Source organism: Haplochromis burtoni, unplaced genomic scaffold, assembly GCF_018398535.1.
Source record: "Haplochromis burtoni strain Fernald_Lab_line unplaced genomic scaffold, NCSU_Asbu1 Contig_239, whole genome shotgun sequence".
In the NCBI taxonomy this organism is placed as follows: Eukaryota; Metazoa; Chordata; class Actinopteri; order Cichliformes; family Cichlidae; genus Haplochromis; species Haplochromis burtoni.
The window spans coordinates 501,039-525,030 of record NW_024582600.1 but is presented as its reverse complement, the minus strand read 5'-3'; the positions used below and the strand labels follow the sequence as shown (position 1 = coordinate 525,030).

General features: G+C 38.9%; 1 protein-coding gene across 2 annotated transcripts in view; it reads left to right on the top strand.

Moving 5' to 3' along the window:
- The window catches only part of rims4 (regulating synaptic membrane exocytosis 4), a 61,764-nt gene that overhangs the window by 2,549 nt on the left and 35,223 nt on the right, over positions 1–23,992 (top strand). The window contains exon 1 of one of the 2 annotated variants that reach the window (XM_042227034.1): positions 5,499–9,148. The exons of the other annotated variant lie outside the window; for it this stretch is intronic. Coding sequence (XP_042082968.1) covers positions 9,130–9,148 — 19 coding nt within the window. The 5' untranslated portion in view covers positions 5,499–9,129. Of the gene's footprint in view, positions 1–5,498; positions 9,149–23,992 lie in introns of those variants that run through there. 2 annotated transcript variants of the gene reach the window in all.

The following is a 23,992-nucleotide window of genomic DNA, read 5'->3' as shown; positions in this document are numbered from 1 at the left end:
AAAAGTGCTTTTAATCCATCTAAAGATATATATATATATATATATATATATATATATATATAAAATCCTGGTAAATTGGCTTCACCAGGGTTTTTATTTTTGGTATAAAGAATGTAAATGGGGAACACAATGTTCATGTATAAAAAAATTTATAAGAAAATTTTCATTGTAATTGAAAAAAAAAAATTCCACACAGTTAACATGAAAACAACAGTGAAAAACACACAAACACCTTCCTTACAATCCACTTGTTGTGGCTGTTTGATTGACTTGATTACCTTTATGAAATTACCTTTGTTTTGTTATAATGCATGTTTTTACCACACTATTAAGAAAAGTCATGGTAAAATGTATCCCATATGTTCATACAGTATATATTGCCAAATGATTTTGAAAATCTACACAAGTTTGGTGCAAATCATTCTTAAAACACAGAAGATCAAAATTTAAAAAAAGTCTTAAATTATTTATGTGTTACTCTGTTTTGAAGACTTGGTCTATTTGTTAAAATATAACTCTAAAACCAATAACTTTTAGAGTTACATTTTATGACAAACTCTTATTAATGTTGTCCACACACATGCAGAAGTGTTTTTTATTGTTATTGCGGAAACCTACACATTGCAGAGATAGCCATAGATCTAAAAGCTGTGAGATCAAATAACAGGCTGGCCCATATACAGAGATGTGTATAAAATGTTCATCCTTAAGGACATTTTAACTGTGAATTTAAAAGTGTAAATGCTGCTCTTGTGTCACAGACATTTCTAAATCATACAGGAGAGATAAAAGGCCCAAACGGCAGCAGTCTGCATTTTTCTTATTTTAAAGACAGTTAGAAGTATTGGAATAGTTGGAACATGAGCCATTATTGGCTGAGACCACCTGTTATAATTATTTACATAGTAAATCATAGCAGTTTTCAAACCAACACATGCAGCAGCTGTGTCTAACCAAACCAGCGCTTAGAGGACTGTTTTTAGAAATATTGTGTACACCTGCGCCTGCTCAAGAGCACACAGACACACACACATTAGTGTGATTATCTCTGTTGACTTCACCTGGACCCACAACACCAACACCCTGGAGAAGGACCAGCAGTGGCTGTACTTCCCCCGTGTGCTGAGGAAGAATAACCTGGACCGGAAGCTGCTGCTGGCCTTCTTCCCCTCCTCAGTGGAGAGCGTGCTCTCCTGCTGCCTGGGTGTTTGGTACGCAGGGGCCACAACTGAGAACAGGAAGGCTACGCAGAGGGTAACTAACACCACCCAAAAAAAATAATTGGCTGCCCTCTGCCACCTCATGAGGCCATAGCCAAATCCCCGTGTGTCAGGAAAACCAGTGCCAAAATCACAGGTGAACCCTTACACCCCGCCCACCACCCGTTTGACCAGCTGCCCTCTGGTCAATCAGGTCCCACACCTCCAGGATCACAAACAGGTTCTTCCCCTGGGGCATTCAGACTGTTAACAAACACTATCCCCCCACATCCCACCCACCTCACCAATCTGAGCCATGGTATGAGTAACCCCATGACTCAGGCCTCTGACATAGGGACTCTATTCAGACTTTTCTTTGCACTACTTTTAAGAACTTTGCAACTATTTTTTGTTCTCTAATGTCTGTCTTTCTCCTATTTTTTTGTATATATTCCTCTTGATTGTTTATCTTTCTCCTGTTTGTTATTTATTCCTGCTGTCTACTTTTTATATTTTATTCAGGCACAGTTGGTGTGGAGCACCCACAATCTCATTGTACATGTAGAATGGTATTCACGATGAATCAAAACTAATACTCAAGCAGTCATTTCATGGTGTAAGCACTGCACGGGAAAGCTCAGTCTCTTACCAGCACAAGCACGCTCTTCTATGAGCACTCATGCATTGACAAATAGACGTATTCCCATGTCTAGACAAACAAATTTATATGTACAGGCATTTGTGATCGTAGGTATGCTGTATGAGCAAATACGCAGGTAAGCCTCAAGACACAAGCGCGCACACACAGGAACATGAAAGCAGTGTGTGAGGTAATCAGAGCGAAGCGACAGGCCGTGGTTTGTGGCTCTCCATCTAATTAAATGCTAATATGGCTGCTGATTGTGGCTGACTGCAGCTAAATAGAGGCCTGATTGCAGGTTAATTCTCTCTCTCCCGTTTTCTGTCTCATTGTCTCTCTCACATGCTCTCTCAAGCCTTCACTCCCTCCCTGAGCCATTTTCACTCTGCAGTTTTGAAATCCTGTTTGCAGGTTAGCTCTGTCTTTCCACCTTAAATTGCCTTTTAATCGCTTGACTTCTTGTTTCCCTTCCCCTTCCTTTTTCCCCTTCCCTTGCTCTCTTTGTTTCATTTGTCCTCTCTCTCGCTTCATTTCAGCTCAATTCAAATATGCTTCTCTGACAGCACAGGAAGGAGGGTACTGTTCTAACAACAATAAGAAAGAACAGGTGAAAAAGTAGAAGCAAGGCAAGACAGTAGCCCTATCTGCAAGGGTACATCTCACTGCTGTGCTGGATTTAAATTTACTTTAAAAGAACTGCTAAAAGCAATTGTAGGATTTTAGAAGCCATCACAACTACTTGTTTTGACGGTCAGATGAGGAGAAGAAATTGCTTGGCTTGAGTGTGTTTTATAGCTAAAACACATCCATTTTATTCATGGAAGTATTTCTTAACACTTCTGCAAATTGACCTGTGTCCTGCTTGTTTGTTTGCTTAGCTTGGTCACTAACAGCATGCCGCTGCCTTGTTTTGGAACAGTTTGCACTTTAACAGAGGACTAAAGCTGAACAGAAGTGAAACACAACATAAAAAAGCAAAAGCAGTATATTTGCACTCTGTATTTGGTCAGTAATGTTTATCCTGTGTGTAATATTAAAAATGTAATTTATTATATTGGGATTAGATTGAGCTCTGAATAAGTATTACATATGACAGATATAATATTTACCTTTTACTGTCAAATAGAGGTGACACAATATGGAAACCTCAAAATTACATCACATGATTAAGGTGACAATCAGTGGGCAGCAGCATGGCTTCATGTCAGGAAGGAGCAGCGATGATGATGTTTGCTTTGAGAATGCTGATAGGGAAATATGCAGAAGGTCAGATGGAGCTACACTGTGTCTTTGTGGATCTACAAAAAGCATAAGAGAGAGGAAGAGTGGCATTTTATGAGGAAGTCAGGAATTACAGATAAGTATGTGAGGCTGTAGCAGGTCATGAGGACAGTGCGACAGTGGTGAGGTGTGTGTAGTAGGAGTGACAGATGGGTCAGAGGAGGGAGGGGTGGGATTACATTTGGGACTGGCTCTGAGCATCTTCGTGTTTGCAGTGTTGATGGACAGGTTGATAAATGAGGTCAAGCAGGAGTTTCTGTGGACTAGGATCACAGTGTGATCTGCAGTGAGAGTAGGGAGAAGGTGAAAGAGAGCCTGGAAAAGTGGAGGTATGCACTCAAGAGAAGAGGAGTAAAGGTGAATAAGGCAAGACAGAATATGTGTATGAGTGAGAGGGAGACAGATGTAGCAGTGAAACTGAAAGGAAAACAGGTAGTAAGGGTGACTGTGTTTAAATACCTGGAGTTCACCACCTAAAGCAGTAGACAGTGCACAAGAGAGGTGAAAAAGAGAGTGTAGACAGGGTGACGAGAGTAGAGATGAGTATCAGGAGTGATTTGTTCCAGAAGGATTGCAGCAGGAATAACCGGGAAATTTACAAGATGGTAGTGAGCAGTGTTGGGACTAACGCGTTATTAAGTAAGGCGTTACAGTAACTACGTTATTATTGTGGTAACGAGCACGGTAACTAGTTATTATGCCAAAACCAGGAACGCGTTACTCGTTACTGGGATTTAAATAGGCTCGTTATTCGTTACTTCGTGTGGTGGCTATGAGCTTCCACAGATTCAATAACATTAGCAAGTGGTGGAAGCCAGCAGGTGGATGAAGGAAAAGGGAGGCAGGAGGAGAGACGCGGCCGCCGGTCCGAGAGTGTCAGGTGAACTGAACTTCAGGTAAGAAGTTATGACCTGCAGTCTCTCTGGGTCAGATATGAACCAAGTTTAGGTGGAGTTTATTTTCGTTATGCTGACTTTTTCCGTACTGCGTGCTAGCTAGCATGACGGAGTTTCTATACAGCTGGGTGGTGCTATGTTACTGATGTTGAACTTTATTTTGTTCATAAGGTTAATTATTAGAGTTGCCAACCGTCCCGTAAAAAACGGAATCGTCTCGTATTCAGAGAAAATATTACGCGTTTCGTATTGAGGTGAAAAGGAACAGTTTGTCCCGGACTTCAGCTACAATGAAAAAGACACAAAGCTGGAGTTATTCTGTGTCTTTGCTGCACAGCTGCCTCTTCTTCTCATTCTCTCCCCTCCCTCTCCTGTTTCTACTTCAATCATGAAACTGATCAATGATCAGCTGATCGGCTTTTCTCTCTTGTTTATTTATCGCCCACTTTGCGCCAGAAAGAGGAAACCAGCGGATGTCGCGCTAAACAACAGCAGCACGTTTGATCAGCTGTTGTTAGAATTTATTTAATATTAATTTCTAGTATCAGCTGATGTTTGCTGGAGCCACAGCTGTAAAGCTGCTGGTCATGATATGGTTTGGTTATCTGGTGAGAGGGAAACATGAAGATGAAACCAGGAGATGTCCTTACTGAATCATCAGAGCTGAACAGGTGATGGAGAAACAGGTTTACCTTTTAGGTGACATGAATGAGTTGAAGGGAAGTTATGAACTGTTTCTGAGAGACAAATAACACCAGGATCCTTTTTTAGGTAGCTGACAGCTGGTAACTGTGCAGGGGCGGATCTAGCAAAGTGTTGCCAGGGGCCATGTAGGGCATTAACAGGGAAAGGGGGGCACAAAGAAATACTTTTCTTTCTTATTCTCATTTAAAATGTCTAGCTTTTAAAAAATAATTATCTGAATCTTACAACAAACGATTGATAGATTGATGCATATATACCATCAGAACAGTGAACATCACTGTCACAACAGCGTTTGTTTTCATTCAAAGGCTTTATGATTTTTCCTATAATGGTGGGCCGGTCTCTAGTCAAAATGCCCGGGACGATTTTTTTGTCCCAGTCCAGCCCTGTATGCAGCTCATCTGCAGTCTGGTGTTACCTACATCTTCCTATTCAGAAGGCAGAATTTCCGAGTTCTGAGTACAATCGAAAGCACCACGACTGCAGTTTTTGTGTTGGATGTAAAAAGCAGGCTAGAATCATGCGGCGGTCAACGACGGTCCAGGCGTGGGATTTCTCTCATGGAAGTGTGCACATTATTTTTTCCTTTCTATTGGTAGGTGGCACAGTGCACTTGTGGCAAGTAAGCAAGCTAGAAGGCTGGTAGTCTGGCTTGGTATCCAGTTACGGAAGCAACACATTAACAAGAGAATTCTGAGTAAAACCAAAGTTACTTTCCCTAGTAACTAGTTACTCTGAAAGTAACGAGTAACTTGAAGTAACTGAGTTACTTTTGATAAAACTAACTAGTAATGTAACTAAGTTACTAATTTAAAGTAACTTACCCAACACTGGTAGTGAGACCTGCTATGACTTACAGTTTGGAGACGGTGGCACTAACAGGAAGACAGGAGGCACAGCTGGAGATTTTTCTTGTGACTGATAAGAATGGACAGGATTAGAAATGAGCATATTTTAGAGGGGCAAGTCTAGGGCACGTTGACTTGGACCTGTGCAGAGGAGGAATAGTGGATATGTTGCACAAAGGATGTTGAATATGGAGCTGCCAGGCAGGAGAATCGGACAACCACTGAGAAGGACATTTGGAGGGTTGGTGTGACAGAGGAGGATTCTGAGAGAAATGGAAGGTGTGAAGAGGTGAGATGAAGACACGCTGTGCAAACCCCTAAAAGGAGTAGCTGAACAAATAGAAGACGGACATATACAATATACTGATAAAATGGTGGTGTAAACATGGGGAAGGTTTAAGTACTGAGCTCAGGGTATGTACAAGTAATCCCTGGATTCACACTTTTCAAAATGTTCTGTTTGAGACAGTTTTTTCTGCTCACTCAGGAGAAAAAACAGCTTTAAAAGAAAGTGGTCTTAACAGGAAATGAGCTAAAGCACCTCCAGACTGGCAAACCAACTCAGGGGCCACACTACAACCCAGTATAAGATAAGTAAGGATTATCTTCAACTCCATAATAATAGGTCCCCGTTAAAATGAAACAGCCACCACATAATTGGGAAAAGCAGAACAGTTGTAGGTTGGTAAAAAAAAAGGACGACTGATCCTTAATTGTAAGCCTTTTAATTGACCAAATAAGTGGGAAATGAGCTTTGATTCATGTAAATAGAGTTTATGTACTCCCTGATAGTTAAAAAATAAACAACAATAAATGAACTCATGCTTACAGTACATGCCCCAGCTGATGACACACAGCCTTATGTAGGCCATGCATGTGTTATTAGCAATTCAGGTGTCAGGTTTCACCATTTAAGTGACAGACTGACAGCTGAGTTGATTCTCCAGGATTACGTTAATGTAAAATATGAAAGCCAGTCATCAGTGCATGCATTTTTTCCCCTATCATCTGTTTGAACCAACGTCCCAGGGAACAGTAAATCTCACAGTAATGGAGTTTATTCCAGAAGTAACTTTATGCCGTAAAGCGCAAATGCCACTTTCTTATTTTCTCCTTCTGGTTCTGACTTTACACACTTTGCTGCCGAATGTCCTCTTGTTGCACTCAGCTGTGCTTTTTAAAGGAAAGTGACGAGAGTGATAACATAGTGAGAAATGCTCCAATTCAGCGATGTAATTAATGAAAGCTTCTCAGTATGCGTTGCTGCATTTTATTCTGAGCTGATTCCCCCTTCAGTGGATGCAGAAACTAATTGTTGTGCCTCTTCTATGATATGTTTTTGTCAAATCTTCCTACAAAACTGCACCTGAGTGTCTACCATAAGTGGGATAAGTATCATCACTGGAAAGTAAAAGTAAAGGCATTCATAGCAGCACTCGATATTATTCCATGAAAAATGCTTCATGCAAAAAGCTGAACAATTAAGCCTAAAGAACTTGTGAGATGGTTGAATTGAAATGGAAAGCCTCATATCTTTACTTTATTGGATGAGTGATGTGTCTGAGCTTATTTATTTATTTATTTTCCAACAAGCTTTAATTTGTGTCAGTTGCAAATATGATCTCATATAACACAACATCCCATCCATCAGCACGGGACAGGGTCCAAAACCCAGAGACGCACACTGGTAATGTGTGAAAGATACAGAGAAACACAATCAGTAAAAAAATCAATATAAGGTCCTTAAATTGTAAGTAAAAAATATTAGTCTTATTGTCAGTAAATTATTTAAATTACATTTGTGGATTTTTAGAAATCATCTGTATAAAGTAAACATCATCTAAATATCCATAGCTGTGGCTGGCGTTTCTGAGTGATCTACTTTATATATTTGCTTTCTGTTGGCTTTTCAGAGTTAGCCTCCATGTAAAGTGAGTCTAAAATTCAAAATGCTTTTTTAAAAAAAAAAAAAAAAAAGTTGCCTCTTTTGAGAGCCAGCCGATATCAGAGGACAAGACCTTTTATTCCTCCGCCAGTCCGAGTTTATGAAGATAAACATAAAATTAGACACACAGACAATAGTCAGTAGTTTTAAGATCCTGGCATATGCAATCCATCTTTTGTTGTCCATGTGGACTGTCTATCTGTAGGCCACCAAAGTTTGCTCAGACTAAAAAAGGAAACCAGCTATTTTCTGGTAACAAAAGACTTGTCCCTTGCATATTCATCTACCTAAAACGCTGCATTTAGCTTTTGCAAACCAAAAATGTGTTAAACTGTGAAGTCCTGCTGGCGATACGCTAAACACTTTATTGAACACACACACTGTCATATAATGTATCACTGAATCAGAAATTGGCACTGTATCACTTAATCAGCAATAAGAGACGACCTATGAGTTACTATAGGTCACTAGTCTGGTGCTATTGCATGTTTTTCTTATTCTATAATACATTGTGTGATACTGTATTGTATTTTGCCATTCCCCAAGTTGAGCCATTTTATCTTATTTGAAATTGCATGTTATTGTGTTCTCTACACTGTTGTGTTGTTCAGCCCCTGATTGATCCTGCAAATTTCATTGTACTAGCCCTGCTTGTCCAATTAACAGCTGCAAGTACTTTAAGTAGTAAATAAGGCTAGGACAATACTATATGAATGCGGTCCAGTTTTATTTTCCAGAGTCCAAAACTAGATTTTTTTTGTCTATCTGATTTAAAAAAAATGCTGTGTACAAAAAATACAACCAGCAGAGACAAGTTCTCTTTTTCTTTGAATGTAAAATGAAAATGAAAACAATAATGTTTAAGTGTTTTAGGGAGAACACTAACTTTTCCTCTCAGACTTGTTCTTGTTCACTCTAATCCTGCCATTAATCAGATAGAGAAAAAAAAACTCTAATAGAAACAGAACAGGCGCTCCTGGTGCTGCTGTACTGGGAGATTAATTGACTTTATATTTCATTGTGTGAGTGTGTGTGCTGCAGTAATTCTTTGCTTGTGGGAACAAAATGTTCTCATAAGGAGAAGGAAATTAGGAAAATCTTCCAAAGTGGTGATTTTATCCCTTACTTAGCTAATTTAGGATGAAATCTGAAGATTAACAGCAGGATTATGTACAGGTTTACACTTGGACTGCTCCTCTGCGAGGACACGTGTTAGTGTCTATTTATTTAAACTGCAGAATCCAGATTTCCTATAGAAACATTAAAAGAACTAACTTTTAGTTAGAAATGAAAGTGTTAAATGTGTGTGTGTGTGAAGTACGAATGTGCATCAGGTATTATGGCTTCATAAAGCAGCTAGATGAGATGTCACTTCTAAAAGGAGGATCTGGGACATTAGCCTTCTGCAAATCAGGAGAGAGAGAGTGAGCAGAATGACATGAAGGGAAATTGAGAGGAAGGGAGTTGGGACTTATGTATGATGAGCATAAGTGGAGCGAGTAAAGAAAAGAAGCAGGATGGAAAAATGACATGAAGAAAGAGGATATCAGTCAAACATCAGCTGGCGATAGATACGGAGGAATAGGACAAAAGTGGTAAAGGTGAAAAGAAGAGCATGAGGAGGGACGAAGAAGGTAAGACTGAAAAAAAGTACAATAGCACAATAGGTCTCCTTTTCCCTTCTTGCTTTAAAAAGAAGTTAAATCTTTCATGCTCTCTTCCTTCTTGCATCTCTTGTTTTTTTCTTTTCCTCCTTCCCCTGCTCCCCTTCATTGAATAACAACTCGTTTTCTTCTTCTATTCTGCTGTGAAGTCACACAGAGGCCAAGTGTATGAAGAGAAGGCAGTGGAGAGATTAAGGAAAAGAGCAAAATATTTCCAAGTCAAAATAAGGCAAAGTCTGTGCAGTAGTGTTCTTTATGAAAATAACTGAAAGAAAGATGCCAAAGATATGAATTAGTAGCGGAAGAACTGAGGAGAAGGACAGAAAAAGCAGAGAGGTCTCTGGTGTGCTTCTAAGCTAGAGAGACGACCCAGAAAAGTCAAGAGTAAAAAAAATGGACTGCCAGGAAAGGAGGTCTATTCTATAGGGAGGGCGAGGAGGAGGGGCTGGAGGGAGGGAGGTAAAGGCTGCAGGTGTTCATTTGTTATACTGAGCAATATGGCAGCAGGGAGTGTGTTTTTAGTTGTGTTTTAGTCTGATGCGGGAACAGAGATCGAGTTGTTGCTTTAACACAGTGTTTCTCTCCATGGGGTACAAAAGCACGTCAGCAGCACCACATGGCAGGGGAAGGTTTGATGCATTTCTTACCCGGAGATTATAATGCAATATGACATCCTCTTTAACAAACCAGCAGCTCGTCTCTTTTCACACCAATGGGAATGAAAGAGCTGCGAGGAGACGAAGATCTAATGTTGGCAAATTCTCTGTGCCGAATGTCGCTCACTGCTTTGTAGAAGACAGTTTGAATTTCTTTGAAGCCTTATTCAGATTGAACACAAAGCAAAATGGAAATCAAGGAAATGGCAAGGTCCTTTTAGAGACGATTGTTACTGCTTGAAAGACATTAATGAAATGCCTAAGAGTAATTATTTGGGCAGTAAAGGGGACCTCGGATCACCAGTTCAGTCTGAGTGAAATTTATTTTAAAAATATTAAATAAAAAAGGGGGAAAAAAGCTTAAAAAGGATGGTAAGTTTTTTCCTACAGCTCACGCTAGTACTACTCAGCTGCACAGCATTATGGTTTCTTTATTTTCACATCACGATCAGCATCCAAAGCACAAAACAAATGCAATTCTAATTGAAAATAAAAGAAAAAGCACACACCACCATCTTTACTATAATAACGAATAGCTACGCCACCCACCACAGAACAGAGCCCCCTACTGTGCGCATGTGTTGCATTATTGGCTAAGGTTTCCCGTTTCAGCCATTTACCAGCTCTTACTCCGCATCCTTTGTGTGTCCTTCTTGCTTCCTTATGTTGTGTTACTGGCAGTATTGTCTGGTTGTGTAGATCCAAACAGAAACCAACATCCATTCAAAAACAAAAACATTTTTTGTTTGTTATTTTGTGTTTTAATGGACTCCAAAAGACCTAACAGCACTCATATTCAATCTGTGTGACATAAGCACAAGCTCAGATCAAGTCAAGCATTTGTTACGTGTGCAGATGCATAGTGTTGATACTGAATTTGCTAGCAATGGGTTCACTGAAAATGTGTCCTGCTACTACTAAGTTATCCACCTGCACAGTTCAACCTTTGTGAAAAATCACACCCAAAATAAAAAATCTTTTAATTTAATTCACCCAGTGATTAAATTGATCCCAAGTGTAAATGGAAACTTAGTTGTGTAGAAATGTAAAAGATTTTGTCATATCAGTGCATCTGGCCAAGAGCAGCTCTGTATTTGCATGCATTCTGCGAATTGTAGCATAAAATGTAGTTTAAACAGCTAGCCGATTCCTCATTCAGCAGTATGTTAGGCAAATGTGATGTGAATGCAGCTGACCTTTAAAGCAGGCAGCAACTCATGAGGTTCTAATAAAACATGAGCGACTAGCTATCAGATATTGCGGCTTATATTTATTGCAAAAAGCATTCTCTTGGTGTAGCAGGCCTGCAAATGAATCGATTACTTGCTGACAGCGAGCTAGAACCATCTGGCACTCTGAAGCGTTCTTGTTTTCAGTGATACTAGATAATTGATGAAATAAATCGATTTCTATGCTGGACCCTATTGTAGAATTTGTGCTTTCCAGACACCATTTACACTGGCAACTAACTCACTGGGGGTGCTTAAAATAACTGATCTCCTTTTAAATACCCCTTCAGATTTCAGATTGACATAGTTCCAAATAGGGGCAGGACTCAGACACTAGGACGAGATGCAGGGATCCAAGCAAGGAGTAAAAATAACAAGAAAGCCAAAGAATTAGGGAAAGGTAGAAAAAAAAGTACGTAAGACGAGTACAGAAATGAAATGAAGGTCTGAATGATGCCTGACTGGCTTGACAGGCTGCATTGTGACAGCCTGAGAGCAGGAAGTCAACTTGACGTGGGTTTCAAGTGGAGACAAAGCCAGACGAGACAGCCTCTGCGATTCCTCTCCAAACATACCGTTACATAATGAATGAGAGTGAGATTTCATTCTTAATGCCACAGCCTGTTAACAGCCGTGCTTTGTGTGGTAATGACAGGATGCCACCAAGAGGCAATTTGAATGTGTTGATCCGACGAGCTTTGACAGCCACCTCCCATTCTCTCTCATGACAGGTTAAAATCACCACTTCCTGCTCAGGCTCCTGGTAAACTGCTGTGATTACTAGAACCTTTAATGAGTTAAATAGAAATATTAAGTAAAAAAAATACTTTTCCTACTTCATAGTTTCCCCCTTTGTCCAATTTGTTTTTGGACTCTTCTTCCTTTCGTTCTTCTCTTTTATCATCATGTTTCATTGTCTTCCCTCACCTCTTTTCAGCCATCATTGCCTCTAATTTTCTGCTGTCTCCTTCACCTCCTGCTCTCACCTGTCATAATTTTTTCCCGCTCCTTTTCCTCTTTTGTCAGCCCTTTCTTCCTGTGCAGTGACCTGACTCTTCACCTCTCTGTTCATCTTCCGTGCTGTCAAAAACTAGCTATGAGTTATAGCAACTTGGATTTTATTTTTGTTGCTTGAACATAATTTTTGCGAGATGTTGCAGACACCACAGTCAGTGCTTAGACCCATTCTGGGTCTAAATAAAACCTCTCACTCAAACAATTCAATATATTGTAGAAAAAGAAAAGGAATTAATGACAGATTTATTATTTTAAAGCATCTTAGTGAGTGGAAATCTTGATTTCCCATACCCTTGTTTCCCTCCCTTACCCCTAACTGGTTACAGCAAATGAGCCGGGTTTGTCAGAGGTTTCTTCCTGTTAAAAAGGGGTTTTTCCTTTCCACCTTTGCCAAGTGCTTGCTTACTGATGCTTGGTGTTTTCTCTTTATTATTGTAGGGTGTCTACCTCACAACAAAGCACAATGACATGACTGTTGTTATAATTTGGCGATATATATATATATATAAATAAAACTGAATTTGAATTAGAAACTAAATTAGTCCAACATCTGTATTTTTTTTCACTACAGCTGTATTTTGTTGTGTTTTCTGTGTTATTATCATATTTCCAAAGAGATTTTTGGAAGACACATACATTAAATGTGTCAGCAAAATATATTTTACACTATGTCCTTTTTCTGGCAAATAAAACAGCTCTTGTGTATACACTTAAGCAGCTTTTTAAGGGAGGACAACAATTGATATCTGAAAATTCATAATTTTTGAGAAAACATGCACTTTTTCTGTCCTCATAGAAAAAGTTTCAGTCCTTGTCCTTTCTTAGCTCGGCTAAAGGGAACATAACACTGTAAAGCGAAGAACAAGAAAACAGTAATGGCTACTAAAAAGAAGAGACAAAACTGCAAAAGTAAAAACAAGGGTCCTGAAATCAGAATAAATTGGCAGTAATATGATTCAGTGAAACAAACTCTTTAGAAAAACAACCAGTTAAACAGCTTTGAACTACATCTGCATAGTGTTAACTCACTTCAAATGACTACCAAACAGAATCTGCACAGTAAAGACGAATACACAGTGAACTACAGGAGACTCAGAGGCAGGCTGCTCACATTATATCACAGCACTGCCCGAATGACATCAGTGCTTCCCTTAAATTAGATGTCAGCAACAAGGTGAGTTTGCTGATTGGTGAGCTGGATGGGTTGCCTTTCCAATCAGGGTCGAATGAATCCTGGAAGCAGACTAATTGGCACTTGGGTCATATCATGGTTCAAGGACTGCACAGCAGGATCTACATATCACGAAAACACAGAAGAGGTTAAGCAGATGGGTGGGTGACAGTGGTCAAGGCCATAACATTTGGCAAATGTTCTTATTTGAGTGCTAGATGAGATTTATTGCCACTCTCGTATCTGATAAATTTAAATTAAGGCTACAGCTAGCAGCACAACCACCCCACCTCCCCTCCTCATGACCTCCCCCTTCTGATGCTTTAATTTGTGAACACTTAAGAGAAAATATATCACAGCCACCGCTTTCATTTAGTTTTACTCGAATTTCTTAAATTTGAAATGCTCGCGAAAGAGGCCTTTTCATGAAACCGCATGAAGATAAACACGTGGAGCACGTGTAGGTGGAGCACCTACTGATGTCTCAGAATTTTAGCAGTAACATTTACAATCCGTTTGTTTGGTATCATAATGCTAATAAAATCAAGCTACATAGCGAAAAGCTTAGAAAATTATCTGATGCTATTATTGGATCAACTAAGCTCAGATTATCCAACGCTTTTTGTCTCTGTTCTTGCAGAAGTGTTGCATCTACACTAAGTAACTGAGTGTAAAGATGTTCACTGGCTCTAACTGAATTTTCTATGGAACATGTTTCTGTAATGAATATTAGGAGTTGCTGTAAAGATGTATGTAACATGCACTGAATCTAATATGATGTCCTCTCATTGGGAGAGATTTTGTGAGTAGAAAATAGTCCATCACTGTACAAAGATATGCTCATGGATATTTTCTCAGTAGTGTTCCAAATTCTGTTTGCAGCTCTGGGGATTTGTGGTCTCTTTTCATATAATTGAAAGCATTCATTTCAAAATTAATTAATTATATTTTAACATCTATTAATCGCCATTTACAATCCCCCAAGAATCAGTTTACCACCAAGAATTTTCTCTCCAACAGCACCTTAAGGACACGAAGACTTTTGTAGTGATATTACGCTAGTTTATCGGAACAAAAAGTATCCACAATTCTTTTTTATCCACATTTCTGTCAAAATGTTGAAAGATAGTCCTCTATCACAGTAAAATGAATTAACTAAAGAAAAGAAAGTAACACAGATGTTAGGCTTTTTGTTTAATGATAACATATGCAACCCGTCTTTTTCTATACATCCTTATTTACTGGGTCCTTTTTTATTTTTAGACAAACCAGGGGTGCACACAGTAGATTATCAATAATCCATTAAAAACAAGACAATTTGTCATCTGGCGTTATGAAATTTTAAAACTGTAACAGCTGTTAGACTATCAGAGTGAGCTTGCATTAGCTGGTACAAGAAAATATACTTTGAAAATAAGTTTTGGGATTGTTACTACTTGTAAAAAAGGAAATGTGCTTTTTCAGGTCAACTCTAAGTTATGATGCGTAAAATACTTTATAATATTTTGGAAAAGGTTTCCTTAAAAATGACCTCTAGTGTCCTTATAAAATAATTCTAATATAGGTCTAACTCAACTTTGGACCATTTCTTTCTAATTTCATTGTTATACTTGATTCTTCAGAGTCTATTTTCAAAAGTCCTTGCTCAGGCATTTTCTTGCTTTTAAAAAAAGTGCTTGTTGGAGCCTCTGCTTCCATTCTGGACCAGTTATTCCTCTTCACTGCCCTGCGGTTCTAATATAGACCTTGGCGGGAACAAATCACCATAGTGCCAGCTCTAATAGAGGTTAGAGGACTCTCTTGTGTGGATGTGAGAGTGAGTGCTTACACAAGGGCTTTTTGTGTGCGCGTGTGAGTCCTTTATCAAAGAACTAGCCAAAATCATGTTAAAATTTATTTCATTGAAAGGACCAACAAAATTGGTGCTCCTTAAAGTGATTTATTCTCCCTGCAGCAACACAAGAAAACTGTCCAGTCATCGCTTGTAAGTAGAAAAAGGGTTCTTGCACTGCCATTGATTTGATCAAGATATTATCACTGATAATGTGCTGGATAGAAATGTTATACTGGTTCAGACACTAGTCTGATAAGATAATCGTACACCATATCTGACTTTATTATGCTTCCTTTTCAGATTGCACAGGGACCTGTTTGATTACCTGAAACTAATCAGTTTTTTAAACTTAAAAAGTTGTCTTTTCAACTTTTTATCTTAATGAGGACAATATTTTTTGGTTTCTGCAGATGTATTGTTCTGCATTGTACTGTACCTCAGGTCCAGTACAGTCTTTAGCACTGAACATCCACTTTTCTACCAATTAGCAAATGCTGGGATGCTAATACACTAAACTCCAATGGTACTTACTGCATGTTTTGCTTTATGGTAACTTTGCAAGTCAAAAATCTTTAAACTGCTAATCATTAGAGTAACAGTCAGAACATGTTGGGATGCTGATGTTAACACGCAGCCACTAGTACAGTGGCTACAAGACTGCAAAGTTTTGCATGTAGTAAACTGCGAGATTTTTTTCCTTTTTGATCAGTTAAAAAAAAAAAAAAAAAAAAAACTATCAGGTTAGAGTCAAAACAGATGTACTAGATGAAAAAAACGCTGATAGGACAAAGTATTTTCATAAAAAAAAACCAATAAAAAACACAAAAAGTAAATAGTTATAAATTTATTTGCCTACAATTGAGTGAAATAAGTATTTGAATTCTGGCTCCAGTGGGCAAGAAGCCAGTCTGTGCCCACATGGCACACAGATTGCAATTAATCAGTCATTAAATTACAGATCCTCCTGATCCTCCTGAAGTCTTGGGTGGTGGAGCAGGTCACCTACTAATCAGAAGGTTGGTGGTTCGATACCTGTCTGCTCCAGTCTGCATGCCAAATATCCTTGGCAAGAAACTAACTCCAAGTTGCTCTCCAATGCATGAATGCGTGTGAACCAGTCCATTTACCATGTGTATGAAGCACACCTGTCCACAGAATCAGTTTCTTCCAGTCCAACCTCTCCACCACCATGGGCACAACCAAAGTCAAATGATGTCAGAAACAAAATTATAGACCTATACAAGGGTTAAATAGGCTACGAGGCCATCAGCAAGGAGCTTAGTGAGAACGTGACAACTGTTGGTGCGAATATTTGGAAATGGAAGAACTATAAAATGACCATCAAATGCTCTAAGTCTGGAGCTCTATGCAAGATCTTGCCTCATGGGGTGAGGATGATCATGAGAAGGGGTTGTGGATCAGCCCAAAACTACACAGGAGGAGCCTTGTTCGTGTGTAGTGTGTCACCATTGGTAACACACTACACCGGTAATGGCGCCCAAGGTCCCCTATGCTTGCAAGCATAGGGAACATGTACAGGCAAATGATACAGAGATGGTTTGGGATAAAGTTCTGTGGTCACATGAAATCAAAATCAAACTCTTTGGCATTAACTCAACCAGCAGTGTTTGGATTAAGTGAATACTATCTACCTCCACAGTCACACGTGGAGGTGGAAATATTATACTTTGAGGCTGTTTTCCCGGTAAGGGTACAGGTTGACCTCACTGCATTAAGGGGCCAATGGATGGGACTTGTTTTCATTCATAGGGCTTGTTTTGTAAAAACAACAGAACTGTAATTAAAAAAACATATTTTATGATAAACTCTCACCCTATCATAGCTGGCATAGGCTCCGCCCCCAATGACCCGGAACTGTAAGAGCAGACAAAAACGAATGAATGAATCTTCCCATATGGAAAAGAAATAGTAAAAACTTTCATGAGTAAATCATATAAGGCTTACATGATTTACTCATGAAAGTGGCCACTTTCTCATTACTTTCATATATTGTTTTAGTAAGTATCCAAAACATACAAGTTTCATTATATGATTTTTCAAGGGATCTTATATCTGTTTTCACTCTTGTATGCTTTTCAAACAAGTTTCACACAAGACAGATACAAACTTTATAAGATTTATATATATCTTTTCCATATGGGTTTTTACCACCATAGGGATTTCATAAAATAACAAACTCTGCCGTTCTTTGCATTTTACACAAAATTATGTAAATATTGAAAAAAGTTTTAATGGTGATCAAACATGCTTTGCATTACATAAAATTGTAAAAAAAAATAATTAAAAACTGAGTATTTTCATTTCTTTCTATCATGTGAGTGTCTTATAAACTTCCTTTAGCTGCTTTGGCTTATATCAAAGAGTATAAAAAAGAGTTAAGTGTATGGGGTCTGTCAGACAACGAGGATAAATATGAGTTGTGTAATTCTCTGGAAAGCTGTTTATCACTTTGTTAAATTGCTTCAGTGGCAGATTACTTACAGTATGGAGGAGCAGAAATAAATCATCTTTCTTTTTTTCTCCCTTTCATTATCACATTTCATCGATGCTGCCAACCCTTCATTTTATCTCTATCTTTTCTGTCGCTCTCGATCCTGCCACTCAAACTCTGTCTTGTTCTTTTTAATTTGGGCTTCTTCTCTTTTGTAACTCGCCATCTTGACAGATATTTTTCTTCTTCCAAGAGGCCCTGCCTCTTTACATTATTTTTTCTTCCTGTCTCTCTTTGTCTTTCTATCGGAAAATAACTAGCCTTTTGCTGAATATAACATCGCTTGTTCTTCTAACACAATAAATGTCTTATAGATGAGAAACAGTCATCCAGTATGTTCAAATCAGAGCAATGAGAATCTTAGATTTGTGTGGAAGTGGTATTCAAGTAAATAATGCATACGTATGCTGACGTCAGTGTCCTCATATCTTCCTTGATGTCACTAGACTGAGCACTTTTTCTCAGAAGCCACAGGGATGGAAAGAAATGATTCAATGAGGTTTTGTTAGTATTTTTATCCAGTGAGTGTTTAGCTGGTCTTACAGAGGGACTTGGGCTGGCTGTAGCTCAGGAGGTAGAGCAGGTTATACACTGGTAGATGGTTCAATCCCTGGTTGCTCCAGTTTGCATGCTAAAGTATCCTTGGGCAACATACTGAACGCCAAGTTTCTTTCTGGAATGTGTGTGAATGTTAGACAGGAAGCACTTGGGTAGAAAAAGCATAGAAAAAAGTTCTGGTATGAATGATTCAATGAGGCATGTTATATAAAGCGTTTTGAGTGCACGATCGTGGCTCAAAGAGTTGGCAGTTCGTCTTGTAACCGGAAGGTTGCCGATTCAAGCCCTGGCTCGGACAGTCTCGGTCGTTGTGTCCTTGGGCAAGACACTTCACCTACCGCCTACTGGTGTTGGCCAGAGGGGCCAATGGCGCGATATGGCAGCCTCGCCTCTGTCAGTCTGCCCCAGGGCAGCTGTGGCTACAACTGTAGCTTGCCTCCACCAGTGTGTGAATGTGAGAGTGAATGAATGGTGGAATTGTAAAGCGCTTTGAGGGCCCCGAAAAGCGCTATATAAATGCAATCCACTATTATTATTATTAAGTGTTTGTAGTATATGACGTTCGCCCACATTAGAAGATCTTAACAACAAATACAATCAAATTGCTCATGACAGGATGAATTGTATTACTTTGTTGATTACGTGACCTTATAACTTCGTAATAATCCCCTTAATTAAAAGTCAGTACTTTCCTTTATTAAATACAACATACACTGTGTTTGGTACTACTTTGTGCATGCCAGTATAAAAATTTAGTGTAGACATTAAATGGTATTTGATACTGTCCCTACTGTTTTCCTATGCACAATAGTATAGAACTTCAAATTTTCAGCTTCCTTTGAAATGCATGCACAGTTCATGGAACAAAAAGCTGCATAAATTATACATGAGCGAGTGAATGAGTAGTGAATCATGACTGAGTTTAAAGCTTAAAAGAATTCTTCACTAGTGAAAATGCTAACTAGTACAATGCCCATGTGACTTCTGAAGCTGCCGATGTGAGAATACTTCCTGCTTCTGATTGCCTTACCCAGGCAGCTCCTTTGGTTTAACTCTGTTTACAGTAGCAAAACCACTTGAGAAGTGTGTACTGTACATGAGACAGAATAACTTACCAAGATGGCCTGACCTGTTTCACAATATTGTCACAAGTAACGGCTAATGACAAATGCCAACTTATTTCTAAAAAGCACGGCTTGAGGTTTGCTCGTATAGCCATAAGTGTTGGGCACTCATTAAAAGTGATTTAAGGAAACAAGAAAAAAAGATACAGTAACTGGATGCTGGGAGATGTGCTAGACCAAGTCTGATACAGATGATTACATCCTGTAGCTTACATAACCTAGAGGCACAGGACATTATTGGAAAAAAAAATCAAAAAAAATCTCCTGGTTAAGTAAAAGTTAACACAAAACAATTTATTGCTGATTTTTTGGTGCCAAAGTATACCACTGTAAATCTTGTAGAATCCATAGATTAGCATATTTGGCAGCTCATAAATGACCAAACTGGTATTCGGCAATTCTTGCAAAAACGATATGGCTTTTCATCATGTTGGAGGAGGAGGAGGAGGTCAACCAGAGTGCAGCAAGTTCACTAATGAACCAATGACAAATGAAGATCTTTGTAACTGAGATTTTCAATCAATATAAAGGGTTAATCAGAATATTGGCAGCTCATCAATAACTTTTTCACAGGTCACAGGGACATTTCATTTCACCTGAGAGGAGATAACAGATAAGGCATGTACATAGAAGAGAAAGCTTTGATTTCATTCTCCTTAACTGCACCTATATTTCTCCCTCTGAAAGGAGTTTGTTAGCAGTCTAGTGTGCACAGTTTTCAATATATAATTTTCAGGTTTTGTGTGATGGCACCAATATAAATGTGAGCTGATTTAATCTTCTTGAAAATCGGGTAAAGGTCACATCAAATCTGAAAATCTGTAAAAATGTTATATTACCCACAGTTTTTCATGGAGCGTCTTCAAACTTCACAGCAATATACTAGGCCTCGGGGAACATGAGTACCTAGTTTGGCTAAGCATTTGACCTTGACTAACATTGTTAGCACTCAAGGTCAATGATGACATTGAAATTTTTTTTTAAGAATCAAGTAATCAAGGTATCAAGTAATATGTCATATTAGAGGGCTTGGTGAGAACTGCAAAATGCACTTTTTATGTTTCCAATATGATGCCCTACAAAGTCACAATGACATCATAAAGTTTCACAAAACCACTCTAGATCTTAAAATCTCTGTCCATATGGATTTCCATATTACCAATTAGTGCTCTCTGAGAGCTGTTGTTGTATACAGTATTGATTTAAATATACAGTATATATGCTAAAACAGAGATTGCATGATGCATGATCAACATGCTCCCCTGGCCAACATCAATAGACTGAGCTGACCTGGGAGGATGGTCAGCTAATGAGGCCCAATGAACACCATAAAAGCCTGCGGATATACTCACTCAGTCACTCCCTTAAATTCACCTTACACCTCCACATTACATCTATCTTCTGCTTAAATTGCTAATATGAATATAAAAAATTCCCTACTTTGTTGAGTATACAAGTTTTATTTTTAATTTGAAAAACTGAGACACACTTTACAAGCACATACTACTGTACATACTGTGAGAATCTGTACTTACATACTGTAGCTAATAATACAACTTTATATGGGAAATGCAGAAATAAGTACGTATGGTAGACTTAATTAGTAGTGCCTGCTCATACTAATTAAATACCTCTCAGCTGTGACTACATGCATGGTCTGATGGATGTCTAGTTTGATGTCAGATAATCTTTGGCCTCAGTCACATCCTCGTTTAAAGTGAGATGAGTGGTGGCTACCACTTTATCACCCCATCTTGTTCCGTTTCATGTGCAAACTAGTGTAACAAGACTGTTACTGCGAGTGTCCTCTAACCACAAACACAATCTTGTGTTAGTGAGGCAGCTTTACTTTTTTATGCACATACACTAACTGTACAAAGAACATCTTACCAAACAGTCATGTATCTTGGTGTTAGGTTAGATAGCCTGTAAACAGGGAGCACCAATCACTGTGGTAGAGGCATGTGTACAAGGGACCCAGGTGCCATCACACTGCTGCTTAAATGAGAAGAAACTGATTAATTCACAGGCAGCAGCTGTGCCAATAAACTCCTGCAGCTGAGCAAAACGATCCTGATACTATAATCAGTCTGAAACATTGTTTGTCGGTTAATCTATCCTAATATCTTTGAGCAAGGCATTCAAACTGGGGTATCTCCTGGCCAAACACATAAGACTGTGACAGTACTCCCCAGTGTTCAAAAATAGTATAGCACACTCAGCAAAACCCTCAATTTCTAGGAAGGTTAAAAAAATGCTTATCTACCAATAAAGTAATTAGCGCTGACTCCTTCTTCCGGCGTTCAGTGTTCTGCTTTGCCCATCATATGTGGTGCCAAAGCTTTGAAAAGGCAGCTTCTTTTTCATCTCCAGCCTTAGTCATCGCTCGTCATCGTCTGTAGTACCGCTACCAGGAAAGTCATTTTTTAAAATAAATGCAACTCTCTCAGCGCCTCCCAGAATCCTCTCAATCTGACAGGCACCTTATGCCAAATCATCTCTTTCTGTAATGAATAGTCTACTGGTGACAAAGTAATTTCACTCACTGGATATTGCTGTACATCCATTTAGTTTCATTTAACCACTGATTCATCCACAGAGGTTCAGACATGCAGCGATGACTGTCCCTTTTCCAACAAAGTATGCATTAACACATTTTTGCATATTTCATGTTATGAAGAATGGAAACAATAACCTGATTGACAAATAGATAATTGCTAAAAAAAAAAAATTATCTGCAGAACTAAAATAAGCAGGGAGTCTGCTTTTAAATTGGCTATAATATGTACAGTAAAATTTAGGAGGAGGACTTCTATAAAGTATTCCCAATAGCAGTTTTAGATTTCTGCTTCTTCTTCCCTATGTGAGAAATTAGGTCAAGTTAAAATTCCCCCCCCCCCCCAACACACACACACACACAAAATGTGGCCTAGAGAGGCAAACTCACTGTGGAAGTACAGAAGGGTGGGTGAGCAAATGAATACATCACAATCTCTCAGCACGGCACAGGAGGCAAACACTGCCTCAGAAGTGTTTGAAGTTGAGTTTTTAAACTTTATAAAGGGTTTCTCAGAAAAAAAAGTCCTTCCTGAGAAAAAAGGGAAGTTAAATGATGCTACAGTTCACTCTATGGCAGTAACACTGACGGGGCTTTGACATGATAACACCCCACTGTGCAAGAAGGGGATGTATTTGTGATGCTGTTTGGAAAGTTGGAGAGATATTGTCTGTAGCTGTACATAGAAAATTTGACCACACTGCCAAGATTATATTTGGCAGTGTCTCCTAAGTTGTGAATCATGAAGTGATTTTTAAAAAACAGTTTTCTTAAGTACTTTAGATACATTAATGATTCATAATGCTGGTAACTTGGCAAGTGCAAAACTTCTATAGAGCATGCTATTTAAGCTGCTTTAAGCTGCCTGAGACTGCTGTCTACAGTATCTGCAAGCCACATTGCAACCCACCTCTAACACAGCTGCTCCTTTCATGTCATATTTGTCTTAATTAAGGACATATTTGACATATATTCATGAATATTATTTGTATATGGGATTCTCGCTACTGCTGTCAAAGTGCCTTAAACTGACTTACACTCTATCATAAACATTCACACATATTTGCACAACACAAGCAAATACTTATTTTGTCATTTTTAGACATTTTACCAGTAAAAGTCTGAAATCAATTTTGGGAGATTTATGTTAAGGCAGATCCCAATTCACTGCAGAAATATCTGCCTATTGAGTGATTTAGGCCACAAGGTATGACCTACCTTGTCTACAAGTCTCCCTGTCTGTATGTTGGTCAGATAAGTTGTCTGAATGGAGAGCGACTATTTTTGTATCTGCTCTGCTTTCATTAATATCTCTCTGCTGGGAGACAAACTAATGAGTCCTGGCTCACTGATTGCTACATCACAACTTTTGTGCGTCACCTCAGACACTTTTTGTGCTACATCACAGCAGGCACACTTCATCACACGCTGTGAACTACATTCACCAGAAATGCAGGAGGCTATTTTAGATTGGAGTGAGATTTTATTTTTATTCTTTTTCCCCCTCTTTCAGAGGTGGAGAACAGAGAGGAGAAAAGACTGGGAGAAATGCCCTTGCTGATATTTATATAGAGATGACATTTAGGATAGTGGGGAAATGGTATTCACCTTTCAAGAGGATTAGGTAAACCTTATCATGTCTGAGGGGAATAATACCCAATTCTGATATTAATTCTTCAGTTTTACAAAGATTTACTTTTTTCAGACATTTGATTACTTTAAAAACTTTTTAAGGTGAAAGGAAGGACAGGTCACTTGCACTTGGACCAGGGTTGGGGATGCAGTGAAAGAAAGGAGAGAATTCAAGTTGACAGAAGGAACCTTTGCAGTGAGCTTCCAGATTTCAAATGACTGCACCAGACTTAAGACCCGAGGCATCTGGAAACAAATAAACAACAGCAGCTGGTCTCAGAAGGAAAAGTGGCCGGGCTTGGCTTTCTAAGCAGATGCTGGCTGACCAACATCTGTCATCGTCATATCAGTAAACATTTGTATTTCAGGGTGATTATATCTGAATTGAATCAAAACAAACACATTTTTAGACAATATATATATATATATATAAACACCCAGCACGCCCCTGCGGGCGGTTTATCCTTCAAGCTCGGGTCCTCTACCAGAGGCCTGGGAGCTTGAGGGTCCTGCGCAGTATCTTA